The sequence below is a fragment of the Triturus cristatus genome, chromosome 9 (assembly GCF_964204655.1).
Source record: "Triturus cristatus chromosome 9, aTriCri1.1, whole genome shotgun sequence".
NCBI lineage: Eukaryota > Metazoa > Chordata > Amphibia > Caudata > Salamandridae > Triturus > Triturus cristatus.
In genome coordinates, this window is record NC_140592.1 from 88,507,870 (window position 1) to 88,530,205 (window position 22,336).

General features: G+C 44.6%; 1 protein-coding gene across 3 annotated transcripts in view; it reads left to right on the plus strand.

Moving 5' to 3' along the window:
* The window catches only part of RAD18 (RAD18 E3 ubiquitin protein ligase), a 588,315-nt gene that overhangs the window by 118,888 nt on the left and 447,091 nt on the right, over positions 1-22,336 (plus strand). For all 3 annotated transcript variants that reach the window (XM_085624487.1, XM_085624486.1, XM_085624485.1), the window contains exons 5-6: positions 19,592-19,929; positions 21,376-21,475. In XM_085624487.1, the coding sequence (XP_085480613.1) occupies positions 19,592-19,929; positions 21,376-21,475 (438 nt within the window). The remainder of the gene's footprint in view (positions 1-19,591; positions 19,930-21,375; positions 21,476-22,336) is intronic.

A 22,336-nucleotide genomic window follows, 5' to 3' on the forward strand; every position in this document is an offset into this window, starting at 1 on the left:
TCCACGAGGCTATCTTAAGAAACGTATTTTTTTCCCCATGTTGTGATTTAGGTAACTGTAAGCTTTCACTGGTAACAGGGGCCGACGTGGCCTGACTCTCACCAATAACTTGAGAGATTGATTTCACTGAATGTAGTCAATCGCATGCTTCTAGGTCAGATAAGGGTGCAAATCTATTCGCCAGTCTCAAGTCCGGTGTCCTAGGATTTCCCCATGGGTACCTCTGTCTCTGTACCTCCATGTGCTGTAGATTGCCCCCTGGTACCAGTGGGAGAGAAGGTCTATAAAAATATCCCAATGGTAACACGGTAATGTGGGAACTTTTTGAAAATCCATTACCTAATTACTCTAAAAGTAATCTAACAACAAATTCATTTTTTAAATTTTAGACAACACAGTCTCCCGACATTTCTTTTCTTGCGGGGCCTACCCAGGGTGCTCTACTAGCCATAATTATTTGACTTGAGAGGGTCCTGCCTCTGCCCCCCACCTCATTCAAATTTTGCGTTATCCAATGCAGGGCTTTAGACATCAGTTGAACTGTCGATTCTTGCTGGCCCTCCCTCAATGGTGGTACATTCCCCAACACCAGTACCAGGGGAGTCGCGGCTGGTGGGAGATGTAAAGTCTGTGTTCCTGTCGCCAAAAGTCCAGAATTTGGTTTTGCATTCCTCCGGTGATCAGGTTGACTGCCCGCCCGCCCCAGTGGGATTCTGGCCTGGCATGTAGAGACTGTATTAGAGTGATCTCTTTGGCGGTTTGATGCGTACCCCACTACAATGTAATGATTCATGCTTTGGTGGCTATGGGCAGTTCTGCCAGCTGTGCCAGCAGTTGTGCCAGGGGCATGCCAACATGGATATCAGGATTAGTAAATGAAGTATTGGCCAGGTCAGAGGGTGCAGCCCACAACTTTGTGGGCATTGTGGTCAGATCTGTTGGCTATGCCAATGCTTGCCGCATTTGGAAAAAAAAGTGAGACATTGTCTCTTTTTCGATGGTCATGCAGTTGTATGTCTCATCCTAAACTTTAATAATCCAAAGATGTTCTGGCCTGGAGAAATAATACAGGCCTGATGTGCTGTTGAAAAATGGCTTAAACTTTTGTTGTTTGTGACCGTTGTAGTGCTTCTGTAGATCTTTAATCATACCATTGTTTTTCACTGACCCTTTTATCCTTCATTGTCTTTCTTTTACCCCCTCCAAGTGGGAAATACCTCTGAATACAATGAGAACTGAATAATTGCACTCATAAATGGTGTGTGTGTGTGCGTGTGCGTGTGCGTGTGTGTGTGCGTGTGTGTGTGCGTGTGCGTGTGTACGTGTGTGTGTACGTGTGTGTGTACGTGTGTGTGTACGTGTGTGTGTACGTGTGTGCGTACGTGTGTGTGTACGTGTGTGCGTGTGCGTGTGTGTGTACGTGTGTGTGTGTGTGTGTGTGTGTGCGTGTGTGTGTGTCTGTACGTCTGTCTGTCTTTCTGGTTGTCATGCTCACCTTCATTCTCAAGTAGAAGCACTGCACAAAGTTGATTTCGCTTTCTTGAGCCTGGCCAGGGCTCTCTTCCTCAAGCAGAATCGGTCGCTCCCCTCTGCATTAAGTAAATTGATTACACTGTGCACAGATGTTAAGGTGAGCCCTAGAGGTGAATGGTGTGTGGAACAGAGGGCTGAGAAAATCATCCTATTAATTTTCAAGAGTACTGAGGGTCAGCGCAGATAACAGCTCATTAAACAAATTGGACTCCATTTTCAAAATATCCAATTAACAAAACTGCCCACCAGTTCCTGATGAACTGTAAGCAGGTTCACTGATACACCTGGGCTCAGGTCTTGTGCCCAGATATCACTTGCCTTAATAAGAAGGGGACGAATTAGTGTATATAAGCTGGGGAATGCATCCCTCTTCTCAAGCAAGTTTCCCCACTTAACCCGCCTCCTATTGTTAGTAATAACAAGGCCGGGGTCCTTAGTCAATTCATTATGGCTTTTTGGAGTTGGGGAGATTCCATCTTCAACATCAGGGCGTTATGGTCACTATCCATTCTATTCAATACCTCCAGATCCACTATCTTTGGCCACATCCGGGTCTCTACCATAACATAGTCCAAGTGGGATTCATGATCTTTTTTGTTATAAGTACACTTTGAGGGAATATCTGAGGGCTTGCGACCATTTACCGCCCTAATCGAATTAAGTAATGTTAAGGTCGTGATCTGCATGGCCAATGGAAACCATGCTTTAGCGTAAGGGGACTTGTAGGGTGGGATTCCCCAGTACTCGTCTTTTCCCATCAACGCCCCCTCATTCAACCCTCGCAGAGGCTCAAAGTGGCAATTGAAATCGCCAGCGACCACACACTGAGTGTCACGACTTAAGGAGTCAAGAAAAACCGATAATTACCCTTGTTGCTAGACTCCTTGGCCAAAGCGGTCGGTCGGGAGTAGACATTTACCACTGCCAATTTATATGATGTGGGCCATGTCATAAGGACACACTGAATGTCATCCGAGTTGGTATTGATCGATTCCGCCTTACAGCCTAGGTGTACACTGACCCACGTTGTCAGGCCACCAGAAGGTCGGCATTTGCCTCCCCATCGGGCCATGATGTTAAAGGCCGCGAACCCCAATCTGTGAGGCTCCTCCCTAGCCCAAGTCTCCTGAAATAGAATGACATCGGAAGTATCAACAAAAGTACCCCATTCTGGGCAGGCTAGCTTGCTTTTCAAGCCAGCCACATTCCATGACATTATAATCATGTGCTCAGAATGCCCCTGAGTAAGGTGTGGGGTGTCTAGTGAGTGGGTTGGGCACCCCTGCTGGTATATATCGGTTGCCCGCGATGAGGCATCACTACTACTTTCTGGATTAATTGGAGGGAGCTGCTCGCTAGAAATGCAGCCAATTTCCTGTGTGGTGGGGTTTATGCTGGTCCCTACAGAATAAGTGGGAATCCCCCGTGTACAGGGGGGCAGACTACTTTCCCTTGCTACCACAGTGGACTCAGGAACCACTGGGTCACCCACAGTACTACCCAGTGTTACCTGGTTAAACCAACCCAGTCAATCAACCTGATCCAGGTAGCTATACCTGTTTGAGCAAGGGGTATAATACCGCGCCAAAGGCTGTGTATCACACCTGAACCTCCCACCTCCTCCCCATCGCGAATATGGGACAGAAGACCATCCTTCTTCCTGGGGCCTCGGATATTCTCTCGGGTAGAAGAACGTGAGTGGACGAACTCCTATTTTTGTGCCAGGGCTGAGTATATCCCACTTACAGATATATTCTGCTGTCCTGGTGTGGTAAATATTTCTCCTTTACCGGGACTGAATTTGGTACAGAAACATTATAAAATAGCTCAGTAAAATGAGAGGCAGAATCCGTGATATTAGAGTTTCGGAATGGGCTTTATTCCAATAAGCGATTATAATCGGATGCCTCAAGTTCCATCACCACGGGGGTTCAGGAAGTGAAGTACATACTTTATTGACAAGCAGTAACTTTTATAATACATACATTATAATGAAGTGAATACAGTAGGCGTAACAATTGATAAGGACATTGACGTTTGGTTTGCGTAACCGAAAATGGGTGTAATAATGAGTAAAAAGGAACATGATTGGTTGTGATGTCATGTATAGGTGGATCTATAAGATAATACTTGGCATGGATGCGCGCGCAGCAGTATGACGTGTAATTGACGTGTAACTAGGGGGTGACGGGGACTTGACATTTAGCTCTATATGTGGAGACGAGAAGTCTGGGAGGTCAAGTCAACCTAATCCCAAATCATATCTAACATCCTATGTTTAAAGAACTATGTTATCCAAAAAGGAGGACTCTCGGACAGAATCTATTCTATACTGACTGTGCGTGTACAAGCGTCTAAGTGTCTACACTGAATGCGAGGGGGTAGGAATATTCCATGGTAACAAGGCTATGAATTACTTGCATGAGGACAGAGAAGATGGGTCTTTTTGCTTGGTAACTGGAAGAATGTTTACTTAAACTACTAGGCAGGAATGCATCGGCTGAGGGGGAAGCAGATAATTCGAAGGTGAAATACAGTTCTTGGCAGAGAGTAAGCTGATGTCAGGCTTCGTGAGCAGCGCAGAGAATGAGACAAAGTTCATGGTCACAGATGCAGGCTCGGGCTGGAGCTTTTAGAGGCAGAAGGCAAGAAGAGTTTGATGACAGAATCAGGGCCTACTTGCCTGGACTGAAAAGTGGCATAAGTGAACCATATAAAGCCGGTGGCCTTTCATATTTAAGAATGGAATATCCGGCCTATTCATGGCGGATCTGGCAGAGGACATGTTGACGGTGGACACGCATGTGTTTGCGTCATCAATACTGGAACGGGAGGGAACATACATGTACTTGCGACATGCACATAGAACCGTTGGGGTCCAAGATAGGGGACATAACTGACCAGGAAAATCCATATTTCCACATTCCCTCCTTGTCCCCTACTTGCCCTTCAAGAGATATCAATCTTCATCAATCCATTGATCTGTTCATATAGCATCATTTGTTCTTCTTTCTTCTTCCGGGATCTTGAATGAAAATCTTGATGTGGGATAAACGATGTGGCACACAGACCACAAATCGCTGGTCCACATTGTAGACATAGACAGCAACTGAATAGTATGAGAAGGCCAATACCTAGGAAGGATAGAACTCTCCATCCCCAGGCTGATACCGCATTCCAAAACCAACTGGACCAAGTCCAAGTGCCTGGGTTCTGGTGTATCTGGCTTACAATCTTATGAAGGCGAGTGATGGCTTTATATACAGATGGCGAATTTTCTGGTATGAATACGCAACAGCTTGATCCGATGACCCTACAAGCTCCGCCCCTATCAGCCAGGATGACGTCAAGGACAAGACGATTTTGAAGCACAACAATCCGCATAGCAGACTGCTCTTCCGTTAAATTGCCTAAGGCGGAAATAGTCTCATTCACTACTGCTTCAAGGGTTCTAGTTAATCTACGTATCAGCTTACTATTAGTAACAGTACCTATATAGGGAAAGATGCCTTTATTAAAATCTACATACTTGTCCCATGCCGTCTCAGTGTAATCGACAATGGGGAGATCTCTCCGTTTTCTGTTGTGTACTAAATGAATATTTCTGTAATAATCAGGAGGAGCTAGGAAAACAGGTGGCAAAAGGAATGCAATGTAGCAGGTACCATCCCAATCTAGGGGTAGACGCATATATGCAGTCTGACCACATATAAAGTAGGAGTGGCGAGAAGCTCTGAATGAAGATTTGCCTTGGTCACTGAATTCTACGGTAGTAGTGCATTGACTGTGGCCCATATGTATGGAACCAACCTTTCTTACACATAATTCACCTTTTGCTGGGAATACTGACATGGTGGGTAAGACTAGCTCAACTTCGGATACGACATTTAGAATCATGAGATTAGGTGTAAAATTACCTAATCCATATACTTCATTTTCTAGATCAGTTCCTGTTCTTTTGGGGCGACCCTCCTTGTCAGGGTAACAGACTTTGAATAAAACTAGGTTCAGGTTTCCCCATATCCAATGGTCTTGGTAAACTGCTGTGTCTGAGTCTATGGAATTAATTAAACTAAACCATGCTCCACAGGAGCCATTATGTGTAAATGGATGTGGAAAGAAAGGCAGGACTCCTTCATAATTCTGGTAGGGAGGGAGTCGGCCACACACCCAACAATTGGTGGCGTTACTAGTCTGATGGGAATGATGTAACATACTAATGAAAGTGTTATTGCGCAGCGCAAGTCTATAAGACAATTCATGCGGAGGTAAGTCACTAAAAGAATGTTCAGCAGCAACATTATAAACATGTCTAGAAATAGGGTAATATATGTGCAACAACATACTTGTAATAATTATTAAAAGACTCAATAAAAACAAAATTAATAATGTCACTATGCAGTGGCTACGCAGTGATTTACAATACGCCTGTCGTTTCAACATTTTTCGGGTATTTTCTCTACTCAGGTCCAAGGGATACATGTCAGAGACAATTCAACCGCTTCACCTTGGAGAGGACTTAAACAATCAAATTGCTCGACTTGGTGGGCCTAAGCTTTAGTTTGTAATTTTCAGATTTGTTCGGTTCAACAAAAGGAAGCTTTGTATCAGTCTGTGAGGGAGTGCAGGGCACAATGTCTATATCCGAAGATAGTCCATGAAATTTCTTGATGTGGCTTGAATGAACCCAGCCCTTGCGGCCCTCGATCTTCACGGCTGTTCTTGTGGTCAACAGGACCAACTTGGGTGCTTTCCACCTGGGCTCCAGTTGAGTCTTTCGGTCGAAATTTCTCACAAAGACAAGATCCCCCGGAACCACGTCATGGGGTTTCACCTCAGTGTTGTCGGGAAAGGCTGCAGCTACCTGTGAACGAGAAGATTGTAGTGCAGACATCAAGGAAGCCAAGTAATCTGTCAGCATATTACAGTCAATATCAGTTATTTTGCGTGGTATAGGCGTCCCCCACATATTCGGTGGTCTACCGAAGATCACCTCATACGGGGATAGCCCTGTTCTAGAGTGTGCTACCATTCTCATGTAAAAAAGTGCAACTGGTAATGCTACTATCCAGTCGACCCCTTTCTCTCTGCATATTTTGGACAGTCTGATTTTCAGTGTCTGATTATGTCTTTCTACGAGACCTGCTGCCTCGGGATGTCGGACACAGTGGAATTTCCACTGATATCCTAGCAGAAGTGAAACGTGTTTCATTAATTCGGATGAGAACGGCTGGCCGTTATCTGAGTAGACAACACGTGGTAAACCGTATCGTGGGAAGAATTCTCGAACCAATTGTTTGGCAGTAGTCGGGGCCGTGTAATCTGAAACCGGGTACGCCTCTGTCCAACGGGACAGAGCGCAGACAACTACGAGAACATATTTGAATCCTCGACATCGTTCCATCTGGATATAATCCATCTGTAGGACTTCAAAAGGGTGATCAGGAGGATGAAATCCACCCTGTTCTACGGGAACACTTTTTCCTGGGTTGAACTGGCAACAGATCATACAGGTACGGACCTTTTGTTTTGCTGCTGCTCGTAAATGTTTATTGAACCAAATGTGTTGAATGCTGTCTAGCATAGCTTTTTCTCCTAGATGTGCCGGACTATGTATAGTGTTAATTACGACTTGGACCATTGAATCAGGAAGGAACCATACAGACCTTTCCTTCATCATCCATCCTTGGTCCGTTTGGATCCCTCCTAACTCGGTCCATTTCTTTATTTCGTCTGGTGTAGCATGTGTCTGTATGTCAATTACGTCAAGAGTAGGATCTTTAACGGTCATACAATGTGTCGGTGTCGGGACTATTGTCTTTGTCATGTCGGGGGTCTGAGCTTGAGCAGTCAGTTTAGCTGTTCTGTCGGCTAGATCATTGCCTTGGGAAATGATATCAGTAACCTTCGTATGGGCCTTACATTTCATAATTGATATTTCAGTGGGTAGATGTATTGCATTTAATAATGCGTGAATGAGGGGTCCGTGCTGAATGTGGGCACCGTGGGAAGTTAAATAACCTCTCTCTCGCCACAGCACGCCGAAGTCATGTACAACTCCGAATGCATAACGTGAATCAGTGTATATGTTGACTTTTTTATTCGTGGCTTGAATACAGGCTTGCGTCAGAGCGATGAGCTCTGCGGCTTGAGCTGACAAAGTATTTATACGATTAGTTTCAATGACTTCAGTATCTGTTGTGACTGCATAAGCGGCTACTAACTCTCCTGTACTTGTTCTCATGCATGAACCATCGACATAAAATGTCAAGTCTGGATCTGACAATGGAACATCGGTCAAGTCTTGTCTGGGTTTTGTCGTTACAGTAATAACTTCAATACAGTCATGGGCTAGTGGGTCTGTTCCGGTTACTGGCAAAAGTGTGGCCGGATTCAATGTGTTACAGCGTCTTATTTCTATATGTGGCTGAAACAATGTAAGTTCATATCCTGTAAGTCGCGCTATAGTCAAGTGTTGTGTTTGCGTTCTATTTACAAGAACCTCTACTGCGTGGGGTACTTGAACTGTCAATGGATGTCCTAACACTATGGCATCGCTTTGTCTGATTGCTAAAGCTGTCGCTGCTACTGATTTCAGGCACGCAGGCAGAGCCTGAGCTACGGGATCTAATGTACTAGAGAAATAGGCACATGGTTTGTGTGCTCCTGCTTGATCCTGTGTGAGTACTGACAAAGCAGTACCTTCGCGTTCTGTAACAAAGAGTGTAAACTGTTTTTTGTAACATGGCGTTGCTAAAACGGGTGCTTGACATAAAGCTTTCTTTAGGCTTTCAAAAGCTTGTGTGTGTTCCTGAGTCCAAGGGAGAACAGTCGATGTGGCTGCCTCCTGTGTTGTCAATTGAATGAGTGGTTTTGCTAGAAATGCATACTGAGGGATCCACTGCCTACAGTATGAAGTGAGGCCTATGAAAGCCCGTACCTCCTTTTGTGTCTTGGGTATTGGCATGTTAGCTATTAACTGAATACGGTCGGGTGTAAGCTGCCCTCCCTCCTTGTCCAGCGAGTGTCCAAGATAAACAACTTGCTGGACACAGAATTGCAGCTTAGAAGGGGACACCTTGTGCCCTTTTTCGGCTAGAAATTGTAAAACTGTCAGTGATGCTTTCTCACATTCAGGTTCACTTCTTGCGGTAATCAGCAGATCATCGACATATTGAAGCAAAGCAGTGTTGACTGGCATGTGGATACTGTCAAGTTCTCGTTTCAGTGCTTGGCTATAGATGCTGGGGCTTTCTGTAAATCCTTGAGGTGCGCGTGTGAATTTAAAGCTACGCCCATTTAAACTAAATCCGAACAAATATTGGCTTTCCTGATCTATTGGGACGCTGAAAAAGGCGTTTTTGAGATCAATTACAGTAAAGAATGTCGCTTCGGAATCAATGGCTGTCAGTAATGACGAGATATCTGGGACCACAGGGAATTGTGGCACAATGCATTTGTTTAATTCGCGCAGATCAATAACCAATCGATATACTGGCGGCGCTGTAGGATCTGTTCGTTTAAGAATCGGTATTATCGGTGAATTACATATATTGGAGTCTGTTTCCACAACTACTCCTTGGGCAATGAGCTCGTCAATGATTTGTAGTAAAGCCACTACAGCATCTGGTGGTAACTTGTATTGTCGCATTCGTGGTAGCACCACTCCTGCCTTTAGTGTGACTCGATATGGTGTAATATTCATGCAACCAACATCAGTAGGGCCTTGTGCCCATAGGTGTGTAGGTAAAGTCTGCAGTCGGGGATCCATGTCTCTAGATACATAGTGACCTTTAAAATCACGTAAAAACAACCTTACTCCTTCCGGAGAACAACATATTATGGCTCCTAGGGCTTTCAACGTTTTTATTCCTAACAAGTTTTCTGGACATGATTTAGTAAGCAGTAAATCTGTAGTTCGGGTCAGAGGTCCTATCGTAAGTGGCAAAGGCTGTGACACTTCATTAACAATAGGTTTTCCTGAAAAACCAAGGGAAATATTCTGTGAGCCTGAGAGGGGTGCCCCTGGAACTTCACTACGTTTTATAGTTGTTCGACTTGCCCCTGTATCGAGTAAAAATTTTCTATCTTGACCTAATAATTTACTATGTACATAAGGTCCTTCTTGATCTACAGGAATCTCGATAAGGGGTAAGTCAACTTCCCTCTCTAGGCTTGTTCATGCGTAACGCTGATACTCGGGATATTCATACTGTGCGGTCTGGTACATTTGTCGTGTTGTCGTCTGTGTGGCAGCAGCAGGCAACGGTGGTGCAGCTGGCACAAACTGTATTGGCTGTTGTGAGGCTGGCATGGCCTGGGCATGCTGCATAGCTCCTTGTTCATTCTGATCTTGTCTTAGTGGCCGTGATCTTTCTTGTGTTTTACCTATGGCGATATTATGTTTTAAAACTGGACAATCGTGTACGTAATGGCCTGGCTTTTTACAATAATTGCATGTCCCCTTTACAGGTCCTGCTGAATCGGAATGTGTCATACCCTTTTTATGTCCTTCAGCTGGAACTGTCTGGGAAACTAGCATTTTCATTTTCGTGTCTTTCATGCGTCTGTGTTCATGTTCTTGTTCCTCTTTAATTCTATTGTGGTGGTACTGTAACATTTGTAACATTTGTGATGGAGTGTTACCTTGCCAGGTACTCTCGAATTTTAATACTCTATTCTTTACTGGGGGCAGAGCATTTTCTACTAATTTTGTTACAAACAGATGTGGGTATGATTCGCTACTTGCTTTTATGCCACTATTTATACCAAAACATTTTTCAAAACGGGCATAGTAATCACTAGTGTCTTCGTCTTGCTTCTGTTTACAGGCTGAAATTGTACCCCAATCTTCCTTTTTCGTAGTTAATAAACGTGGCAGTACCTGTACTAGTAGTCCTGGTAATGCCTTAGTTTTGTCCCCAAGCCCCGAACCTGGACCTCGGGCCCTTTCTTCTGCTTCTAATGCTGACCATTCTATCTTTTGATCACCTACCTCCCACTCTTTTTCCTTGAGTTTCTCATAAATGCCAGCAGGCATCAACACCTTTAATATTGTCATAATGTTGGGGTAGGTATATTCTCCCATGAGTAACATGTCTTTAATTTCTCGGTGAAACCCCGCTGGGTCCTTGTCATGACTGGGTACTACTTTCTTCATTTCTAACAATTCTATTTTCGATATAGGCGTATATACAAATACGCGTTTAAACTCGTTGTCCTCACCCTTTATTGGGTGCACTTCTCGTAAGGGATTCTGTCTATCTATGTGATACGTAGTTCTTTCCTTGACAGACAATGGAACATGTTCTGGACATACAAAAAGAATATACTGCTTTCTTGATTCTAGAATTTCTTTAATTAATTCAGTACCTGGACCTCTCCATTTATTCATAAGTAATTCAGTCAGTATGTCAGGCAAGGGACCAGGGTCCGAATGCTGACTCCGATATAGTATAATGAGTTGTTGAATCATATAAATCCCAGCTAACCTTTGTTCATCTGGGGTAAGATTCAAAAATGTGCGTACTACTGTATCATCACTATATTTTCCGGGACTGTCCACCCAATGGACAGCTGCCCTGGCTAAATCTTGTTCATCCATAGAATCGAGGAAATGATAACCCCTTCGTTCTTGTAGTAGTTTGTCGGCGGTTTGGAACGAATGCTCGTTAGACCTTATGTTAATTATAGGTATTTGAAAATTTCTGTTATTATCTGGACATATCGGATGTATTGAGTCAGTGTGATATCTAGTCTTACTCCTATTACAAGATCTTCCTCTACCTACATAGGCTATGGTGTCCGACTGTCCTGTGGGCAGTCCTGACCCTTCTTCCTCGTTTTGTTCGAACTCGTCTACCTCTAATCGCTCTTCGTGTAGGCGTTCTATTTCTTTACGGATCTTTCGGCACATGGCTATTATACAGTTTTGTTTATCATGTCTCCCTTCCGATATATTCTGGCTCCATCTTGTAAGAATTTTCATGGCTTCCGGGTCTACCCCCGGTCGGTCTTGATTTCTGATCACACAGTTTATGAGGAAACGTAACAGTTCCCCCTGTATCTCTACTTTCTGGTATTCCATAGCTCTGTAAATACATTCTGGATCTCGCCCTGTTTGGACAAAATGATATATATTATCTAGATGCGCAGTCATTCCTGGTAACTTCGCTAAATACACTGCGGCTCGTCTGATACGCAATGATGCTAGGGTCATTTCGTCCTCCTTTCCAGGCACCGGGTCATATCTACAGTCTATAAGAAGTTCCTTAAGCGTACGGGTACTAAGGAGTTTGGGTGTACGTGAATGCGCTGACTCTTGAAAAGTAAGTTTATTTATTCTGGGTGGCGTAGAAAAGACATTGGCAGCTCCTCCCGCGGCCCCATCTGGGGCGTCGGGTGTGAAAGGATTCGTCGAACGTGACACAGCAACTACAGGTGTGGACACAGCCATAGAAGTAGCTGTAGGAGCGGATACAGAAACAGATGTGCTTGCCGGAACTTGTGACTCGATTTGTTGCTGCAGGGATACGGGTACTGGATCTTGGCGTTGAACCTCCCTGGTATGCGGTCTATGTAGGGCAGAGTTAGCATACTCGGGAGCTGCGTCATCTAAATATGAGGAAAGAAAAACATCTTCTGCGGTTCTAGGATGCCCCTTAGGATGTACCTTTATTGGGAACAATGGGGTTGGCAAGTCTTTTGGTGTCTCTGGAGTAGCCTTAGGTAATCCTTCGGCCAGGAGAGGATACATACCATTCATAAGGGCATTTCTTTGTCTGTCTACTTGTTCTGATTTTACTCGGATACCTTCCTCAATTAATAGATTCTCTCGAACTTTATTGGAATTCTCTTTACTCTTCTCCTCCTGTCTACGTGCTTTTTCTGTTCGTCTATGTGATTCTTTACGCCATAATTCAACGGCGTCTTTCTGTGACTGTCTGACTTTTCTTTTCCATAACTCTTCCTCGACTTTCATGATGCACTCTGCATCCCAGGTCCCCGCTGTGGGCCACCTTTGACTTTCTGGTAATCCCTTGGTATAGTCTACCCATAAATCAAGAAATAATATAGCGTCTAAGCCATGTTTGTGATACATAAAGTGCCCTGGAGTGTCCCTAGGAGGAATAGGGACGGCTTCTTCGAGAACCCCTTTTCTGGTAGTGATCTGTCTTAATTTCGAAAAGAGCGGCATATTGAGAACTGACCTTATACTTGATTTTGACCTGATACTTGAATTTGAACAGACTTAATACAATAAACACGATAATGAACAGTCATTCATACCACGATATTCAGAACATACTTAAACACTTTAAACATTTAACATTAAACCATTAACTGAAACAACAATGATGATCGTCTGCATAACTAATCACCAAGCTTAATTCTCGACAATAACTAGACAATAACTAGACACTTCGGAATACTTCGGAATACTTGATATACTGCTAAACAGTACAGATACACTGCTAAAACAGTGCAGACCGGATTTGTGTACCCAAACCCGTCTTGACCGGCACAACCTATGTGCACGTCAGAAATGCCTCCCCAGCAATGGTACTCACCGGGTAGCTTCGGAAACGGAAGGCCTCAGTAACTTGAACTTGAACCGGACCGGACTCGACTCGACTCGTCGGACACTGGGCTTGACTTCGGACTGGTGGGTCTCTGTATACCTCGGATCTTGCTCTCTCAGCTAGGCTCTGGTCGGGATACTTCGCACTTCTCACCGCCTCGTCTGGGTGTTGATTGCAGTCTCAGTCGCCCCCGCTTGACCGGAGGGAGATACAGGAAATCCTGCTGGTACGCGTTATTGTCCGTCCAGCTGTGGCAGGAGACCGGGCCTGCAACACACCGCCGGCGCGTGAGATGAGAAAGTGTCCCTGTTCGGGCGCCATCATGTGGTAAATATTTCTCCTTTACCGGGACTGAATTTGGTACAGAAACATTATAAAATAGCTCAGTAAAATGAGAGGCAGAATCCGTGATATTAGAGTTTCGGAATGGGCTTTATTCCAATAAGCGATTATAATCGGATGCCTCAAGTTCCATCACCACGGGGGTTCAGGAAGTGAAGTACATACTTTATTGACAAGCAGTAACTTTTATAATACATACATTATAATGAAGTGAATACAGTAGGCGTAACAATTGATAAGGACATTGACGTTTGGTTTGCGTAACCGAAAATGGGTGTAATAATGAGTAAAAAGGAACATGATTGGTTGTGATGTCATGTATAGGTGGATCTATAAGATAATACTTGGCATGGATGCGCGCGCAGCAGTATGACGTGTAATTGACGTGTAACTAGGGGGTGACGGGGACTTGACATTTAGCTCTATATGTGGAGACGAGAAGTCTGGGAGGTCAAGTCAACCTAATCCCAAATCATATCTAACATCCTATGTTTAAAGAACTATGTTATCCAAAAAGGAGGACTCTCGGACAGAATCTATTCTATACTGACTGTGCGTGTACAAGCGTCTAAGTGTCTACACTGAATGCGAGGGGGTAGGAATATTCCATGGTAACAAGGCTATGAATTACTTGCATGAGGACAGAGAAGATGGGTCTTTTTGCTTGGTAACTGGAAGAATGTTTACTTAAACTACTAGGCAGGAATGCATCGGCTGAGGGGGAAGCAGATAATTCGAAGGTGAAATACAGTTCTTGGCAGAGAGTAAGCTGATGTCAGGCTTCGTGAGCAGCGCAGAGAATGAGACAAAGTTCATGGTCACAGATGCAGGCTCGGGCTGGAGCTTTTAGAGGCAGAAGGCAAGAAGAGTTTGATGACAGAATCAGGGCCTACTTGCCTGGACTGAAAAGTGGCATAAGTGAACCATATAAAGCCGGTGGCCTTTCATATTTAAGAATGGAATATCCGGCCTATTCATGGCGGATCTGGCAGAGGACATGTTGACGGTGGACACGCATGTGTTTGCGTCATCAATACTGGAACGGGAGGGAACATACATGTACTTGCGACATGCACATAGAACCGTTGGGGTCCAAGATAGGGGACATAACTGACCAGGAAAATCCATATTTCCACACTGGTATCCCTGAAGTTGACTATCACGCAATCACCAGTTAGAGATTTGGGGATACACCCCACCCAACCCACCCTTCTAACCATAATGATCTCACTTCTAACATCAGGGGGCAAAGGCCTATAGTTGTTAAGCCATTGTGTTGTTTTATTTTTCAGAGAGCTAAACTTCTCTCTACTTGTGGCACTAAGTTCTGGTACCCCCTGAGGACAACCAAACAAGTGCTTGCTTCCGGGGGCAGATCGATTCTCAGAGTAATTCTAGGGGCCTCTCCCATGCCTCCCTTTCGTGCTACCCTGCCAATGTCGCTATCATTGTCGAGGGGGGCCGTTCCCATGTTGTTATGGTCTGGCTGCTGATTGTCGGTATGCCTGGATTCATGTTGTATATGTGAGAGATTATGTATATTGGCAGACACTACCTGTGGTATAACCTGTGGGATGGGAGGTGGCCGGGTCTCTAAACATGTAGAGGTAACATCTGTCACTGCCCCCCCAGCCCTACTGTTAGGAATACAATTACAGGAGCACTGTGGGCATACTTTAATAGCAACACTGCCTGAAATACCCTTTATTTGCTGTTCAAGGTTGGTAAGATGGGTCGCTATACTGTCGACACTCTTTTCCAAAGGGCCAAGGAGGGAGCGCAACAGCGCATCTAGTTGCAATGGTGAGAAATCCCCATCTACCAGGGGCGCAATAGCAGGAGGAGCCTGTGCCTGACCTAAGGACTCCCCTGGAGACACATGGTGCAAGGACAGCGAGACACAGCTTCCAGGACCCTCAGTGCCCGATTTGGGTGCCTCAGGAACTTTGTTATTCCGGCGTTTTAATTGTTTGACGCCCCCAGATTTTACTCTTAATGCACTAGGGGCTTGGGACTTCATTTTTAGAGTCGATCCTGGGACTTTGCCCTTTTTGTTCCGTAGAATCGGTCCATGCCTGGTCACTGGGGGCGTTAAGTCTCTCGGGGTCAGCAACGGATCGTCACAGCTCAAAAGGTCGCTATGTGATGATTCATCTAAAAATTGAGTAAGAGGCTGGATGGTTATTTTAGTACCGGTACAATTAGGGGCACCCTTAGGGGCTTCAGGCGTGCGGGCAGTAGCAAAGTGGCCCAGCGAAGATCTCTTAGCCAGGGCAAGGTCCTGCGAAACTCTACGTTGCATAAGATCTATGCCCTGGTCGATCACAGAATTAGCTCTTACTATGAAGTGATCTAGAGTACCAGTAAGGTTGCCATTAGGAACATGATTCCTACCCTCTTTAGTTGCCATAAGACTGACAGGACGGTGGAATTTATAGAGTAGAGGTGGTTGTACACTGATTAGTTGCTGCAATCAACCTAAACAATACTAGGTACAGTCATGGAGCATGAAATATCACTAAAAAGCATCAGAGTTTAAATAAAAATACATACAGTTTTGTCCACAGAGTGAGGAGGGGGGGCCCGGTCCGGTCTCTGCCGGTCTCAAACGGGCTACAACGGGCCCGCCCTTTGCCCGGGCTTAGCCCGTGCTGCGTCCCGCGCTGCGTGACTAAGGGCACGTAGTTAACTACCTGAACAAACGGGGCGGAGTCCCAAAGGAAGAGGCAACAGGTGTGAGTTTTCACGCTGCTGGCTGCTGGTCCTCGCAGTCCTATGGGCTGGCTCCCTGTGCGGCAAAGAATGAAGATCCCGAACGGCACCCGCTAAGCGGGGGCCGTGAGGCGTCTTGAAGTGTCCAGAGGGAGAGGCGGAGCCCCAAAGGAAGAGGCAACAGGTGTGAGTTTTCACGCTGCTGGCTGCTGGTCCTCGCAGTCCTGTGGGCTGGCTCCCTGTGCGGCAAAGAATGAAGATCCCGAACGGCTCCCGCGAAGCGGGGGCCGTGAGGCGTCTTGAAGTGTCCAGAGGGAGAAGCGGAGCCCCAAAGGAAGAGGCAACAGGTGTGAGTTTTCACGCTGCTGGCTGCTGGTCCTCGCAGTCCTGTGGGCTGGCTCCCTGTGCGGCAAAGAATGAAGATCCCGAACGGCACCCTTAATCTGTTGAAGGATGTACTAAAACAACGCTCGAATTCAGTACTCCGAAAGAACGAGATTTCAGAGGAATTATTGTGTCTGCCGATTTAACTATCAGCATCATTTGAGTTTATTAAACATCGTGGTAAGGTTAAATGCAGTGATTTCTCTACCAGATGACGCTACGAGCCAGTTCACAAGCAACGGATGCATCAGTGTGTGCCAGGTACACAAATGATCCGGTTCGAAACAGAAAGAACCTGTGGTTCACTTCAGAACATTGTCAATAATTCCGTTTGTAAAGAGGGCAGGCGGTTCCGTTTTCTGTCACCGAATTTATACAGTTTGCACCGCGGTCCGCGTCTCCAACTCTTCGTTACCCGAGGAAAGCAAATCTTCGCAGGAGTTCGAGTGACCTCTGACGGTTTCGATTGTTTCAGTGCGATTTAATCAATCTCACCAGAGGCCGAAGATAGAGATTAAACAAAATGGGGCTGATGGCAGACCCTTGAGGAACACCCTGCCCAACCACCTTGATGTCAGACTGAAACGGTGGCAAGGCTACCACCTGACGCCTGCCCCCCAGATAAGAAACCAGCCACTCACGGGCCAAGCCCGTCACTCCAATTTCCTCTAGTCTATTGACCAGAATGGCATGGTTGACCGTATCGAACGCGGCCGACATGTCGAGCAGCACTAAAAAGGCTGCCCGTCCAATGTCGACTCGCGAACGAAGATCGTCCAGGACGGTCACCAAGGCGGACTCAGTACCATGAGCTGGTCTGAAGCCAAACTGGGTCACGTCCAGACAGATGTTAGTCTCCATAAAACCGGACAGATGTTTAGTGACCAGTTTCTCCAGAATCTTAATAGGAAAAGGGAGCAGCGAAATGGGTCTATAATTCGCTGGACAGGTGGAATCCAGTGTTTCTTTCTTCAGCAATGGGGAAACCACCGCGAGTTTCCAACTATCCGGAACTCGAGCTGAGGTAAGGGACTGGCAGCAGATAGCATATAGTGGAGGAAAAAGCTCCGCCTGGAACAATTTCCAATATTTATGTGGCAATGGGTCCCTAGGGAAGCCAGAGGATACACTATTTGCCAAAGAACAGAAATCCTCAAAGGACGGGGGTGGAAAACTGTCCATCCGTACCTGTCTGCCATCTACCTCTACGGTCTCTGAATCAGTCGCCGGCACGGAAACAGGCACAGAATGAATGGCAGGCGTGGTCGACAAAGCAAGCTTGCTCAAAATCAGAGCGATCTTATCCTCAAAGGCCTGCGCCAGGGAGTCGCACAGAGCCTGAGAGGCTGGGATGTCGTTAACAGCACAGACTGGTCGAGAAAGGTCTCTGAAGATCTTAAATAAGGTCTGTGATTTATTCGCTGCTTGTAGTAACGACTCCTCAAGAAATCTCGCTTTGGCACCCTTAATCTGCGTCTTATAGTCCGTCAATGCCTGTTTAAAAAGGACTTTATCCGGCTCGAGATATTGTTTTCTCCAGGTCCGCTCTGCCCGCCTACAACGAAGTTTCAGCTGCAACAACTCAGCTGTAAACCAAGTCGTAGCGATTTTGGACCTATCCCTAATTCTCCGCAGGGGGGCCAATACTTCCAGAGAGTCTAGTATTTTCCGGCTAAAAAAGCTAAAATTAGATTTTATCTCATAAAAGAACTTTGCTTTCAGCCCTGTCGCTCTATATGGTCAAGGAATTCCTCAGTGACTCGCAATATCCTTATAATGTACTGCAGGGTTTACTTTATCCCATATATTATCCTCCTGAATATCCTGTAGGATAGCTGGATCAGTATCATTTTAAAAATCGTTCTATATCCATAGTTATGACTCTAAGTACCGATCTTTATTCATTTTAGAGATCAGAATAAGTTGCTAATGTAAAAAGGTTGTTGTGAATTATTCACTTTGAACTGCTTTTTAACAAATCCCCAAGAAGAGGGTCTACAATTACTTTATGTATCTTAAAGAATTCTGGATTAATTCCATCATGATCAAGTAATTTCCCCATCCGAATCAAGTCTAATACATTGTTTTTCCTATTTACGTGATTGCCCTCATGCTCTTTTTGTATTGATTAAAAAAGAATAGGCAAGATTTTATTGTGTTAAGAAAATAGACAGCCTGCTCATATTACAGATTTGCCTTCTACCTTCACTTTTAACTTTCAACTTCCAGATGGAAAACCTTCCCACTTTTACAATGTCTATTAAGTAATTGATAATGAAATCAAGCTCTGTTTCTCTTTTATCTAAACGTAATTGCAACCATCTGATTCCTCCATTTGCCCTTGTGATCACTTGGGCCTCATATGTCTGTTTACGGTGTGGCTAAAGATGCGAGTATTGGTAGTCTTGCAAGCCAGGAGGCCACCTGTATGTATTTCGTCCACGGTGAGTGGGCATGCAGAAATACACTAAATGCAAACCTGATTGCTCGCAGGTTTGAGATTAGCATAATTTAGGTCAGCCAGTTTAGGGATCGCGCGGTCATTCCCAGTTTTTAAGTGGATAGCTCTTCCTTCTCATCCATCAGATAATCAGCATCAGTCTAAATCTGTCTGCTTCACATGCCTGTGTTTCAAGTGATAGTATAAGTAACAGGATAAAATGAAGTTTGATATATCCCTTTATTTGAAACATGTCCTTGATATTTGGGGTGCATGGCTCTTGCCTTAATGTTGATGGGCTTTGTTTGTCTCTGTTCATGATGTGGCTGAAGGCACAAGTCTTGGTGACTTTGGAACTCAAGCAGCCGTATGTATTTGTGTTTGGTCAACCAATGAGGAGTAGCTTTACATTTTCATATTATCCACTCAACAAATTGTGGATTAGTAAGAATATATCAAAAACCTGAAATAAGGGTTTTGCCAATCACACAAACTTAATGTGGCTTCTTAGTTGGACCGAATTTTTAAGAGGTTCAACACAAATAAAATGCACACATTTATCTCATTATATAATGTTTTTATTTTTTTTGATTTTCAGGAAGCATCTCTTCCAGTTTGTGTTGGATTCCCCTCCCATATCCCCAGCGATGCTCCGTGGTTCCCATTCTTCTGATAAACAACACTCAAGGGTTGGTGCCACAAGAGTGAAGCAGGAAAGTGCTTGCATGGACAATTTCTTGCTGAAAGCCAGCACTTTGGCATCAACACGAACAGAGGACCCTAGCAGTGAAGAAAAAGCACCTGTTAAAATGGAAGGGCATTGTGATACTCCAGAAACTAGCAGACTTGCAACGGAGGCCTCATCAGCCAGAAGCCCCGGATGTGCTGCAAGTCCTGGGCGAGTGTCCACGCCAGGGCCAAAAGAGGTCCCAAAAGGTTAGAGCCTTACTAGCTGGTTTCTATGCATGCTGCTGAAATGAAGTGGATCAATCCAGTCACCTCTCATAGTGTTCCAGGCTAGGTGAGAGCATAAGCCTCCTGTGCAATACAATAGAATCTGCCTCTCTGATGTCCTAGCTCTACCTAGCAAAGCAAAAGGAAATCTAACTTGTCTAATTTCTTCAGCCATACGAAATATGTTGGCAAAATATGGATCAATAGGAAAGCCTCATTTATTGGCAAATATCATTTCATTAATCTCTGCACTACTGACAGCGGTGAACTTACAACAGGCCTGCTGTAGGTATGGGATATTTAGATCTTCGACCAGCGGTTTGGTAGTATTGGTATTAACATTAAAGAAAGGCAGAATTATTTCAAATTATCTAACAAAAAAGAACAGTGATTCACATAACTCCAAAGAAGGCGCACCCAATTTTAGTTTCTCCATACACAAATGCCTGTGGTAATAGAGTGTTTTTATATCAGTGCGTCTTCTTTGCTGGGCATCTACTGTGTGTCAACATACAATGTATGTGCATGACTACCCCGTGGAAGACATGCATCTGTGCATTTGCACAGTTATTCTGTGGATTCGCTAGACAGCTGTTGATGATGAAACTGCAGCAATATCCATACATGTCTCCTCATAATATATATTGCAATGCAGCCACTGCACATAGTGATGCACTGGTGTGGCTCGACCATTGGCGCGAACAGGGGTTTAAAGTGCATAGGACACATGTGAACTCAAGAGGATTCATAGCGACTTGCAGGGGCTTTTAAATAACCATTCAATGGTCAGTGTGTAATAAATCATTAAAGTAGGAAAGAACTGCAGTCTGAAAAAAATAAGTTCTAAACTCACCCCAACATCAATTATATGTAAACAGAATCTAAAATGTTCTTTGTTACTTCACTGGCGATTGAAACAAATCCTGTCCTCACCACCATTAAAATGAAGATGCGAGAACCTATTTTCCTGAAGTATTTTTTAAGCTATGTATACAACCCTTAAACTCTCTTTTGCCAATAGCCTTCCACCAACTTATCACTGAAGTGTCCTCAATATTTCTGGTGAATTAGACTAGATCACTGTTGGTTTGGCTTTCTTTTGCTGTTCATGGCGTGTCTGAAGGTGCGGGCAATGTGATCAGCACCCCTGGTTGTCTTTCAAGTCAGACATTGCATCTACTCCCCACATACATTCCACTGCACATAAACCTGATCTTTATAGAACATTTACACTCTAGTTTATTTTCTCTCTTTGCAGTTCTGCCAGATCCTTGGATCAGTCTCCAGGTCTTCAGTGACGCGTTGTGCGCTTGGGCATGTGACAAAATCTTGCCTGCCTTTATATGCCTTTTGCGTTTGTCGGTCCAGGCTTAAGAACCCTTTCTGGGCTCATAGAATGTATAGTAATCACCCCCTTTTTCCCTGCAGTTGACTGCCCAGTTTGCGGTGTTGGAATTTCAGAGCAGTACATCAACAGGCATTTGGACAGCTGCTTAACCAGTGATGAGAAGAAAGAGAGTCTTCGAAGGTAATACATGCTTCACTGTCTTGTTGGAATGCCTAAATAGGTGATTTTTGTTTCCCTTCTATCTCTGTTTAACTACACTCTGATGTCTGGCAACCCATTAGCAATGGACATATTGTACTGCCCCAATACATCTGCATCCCCTCCTCCATTCCCATCCTGCTCCTGTTCGGTTACTTTCCAGCAGTGCAGTCCCTGTGAGAGCTGTTCAGTCTCATACAAATGCTACCTCCCAAAACATCCTCCAGATCTGTGTGTCTACACAGTTTTTCAGTGTCAGTCATGGAGAAGTTTGTCTACATTGAACCTTTGGTATGGCTCCCACATACCATTGCCATGGTAGGTGTCCTTCTGGCCTGACCAAAAGTAATAAGTGTTTCCTGCAGGGGGTGGATTTTGAATATTCTGTTCTCTGTACTGGAGGCTCCTTGATCACTTTGCATAATTAACTACATTGTATAGTCTGCAGACCTCACTACATGCTCACGTCTTTAACATTTAGTTCCATGTGAAGTCAATAGCTTTTCCGATAACAATTTATCCCCCAGAGCTATTTTAGTTTCGTTGTTTTATCTTTTTGAGGAGATCCCTGCCCTAAATTATTTAAGCCAATTTGCAGGCACTCCAGATGTTTTTTGGTGAATTGTTTCTGATATCTACATCACTCTTGCTTTCCAGTTGTTTTTCTTTTTGCTCTTTCCATGCAGTGTTTTTTTTAACGTACGGAAGGTTTAATTACGTTGTCCTTCCCTGTTGAAGGACAATAGATCTGATAGTAATAAAAGAACCTGATCTTTGTTTATCTGCTCAGTGATTAGGTTTCCAGCTGTCATATGTACTGTACGGCATTCGGAGCTTAATTTT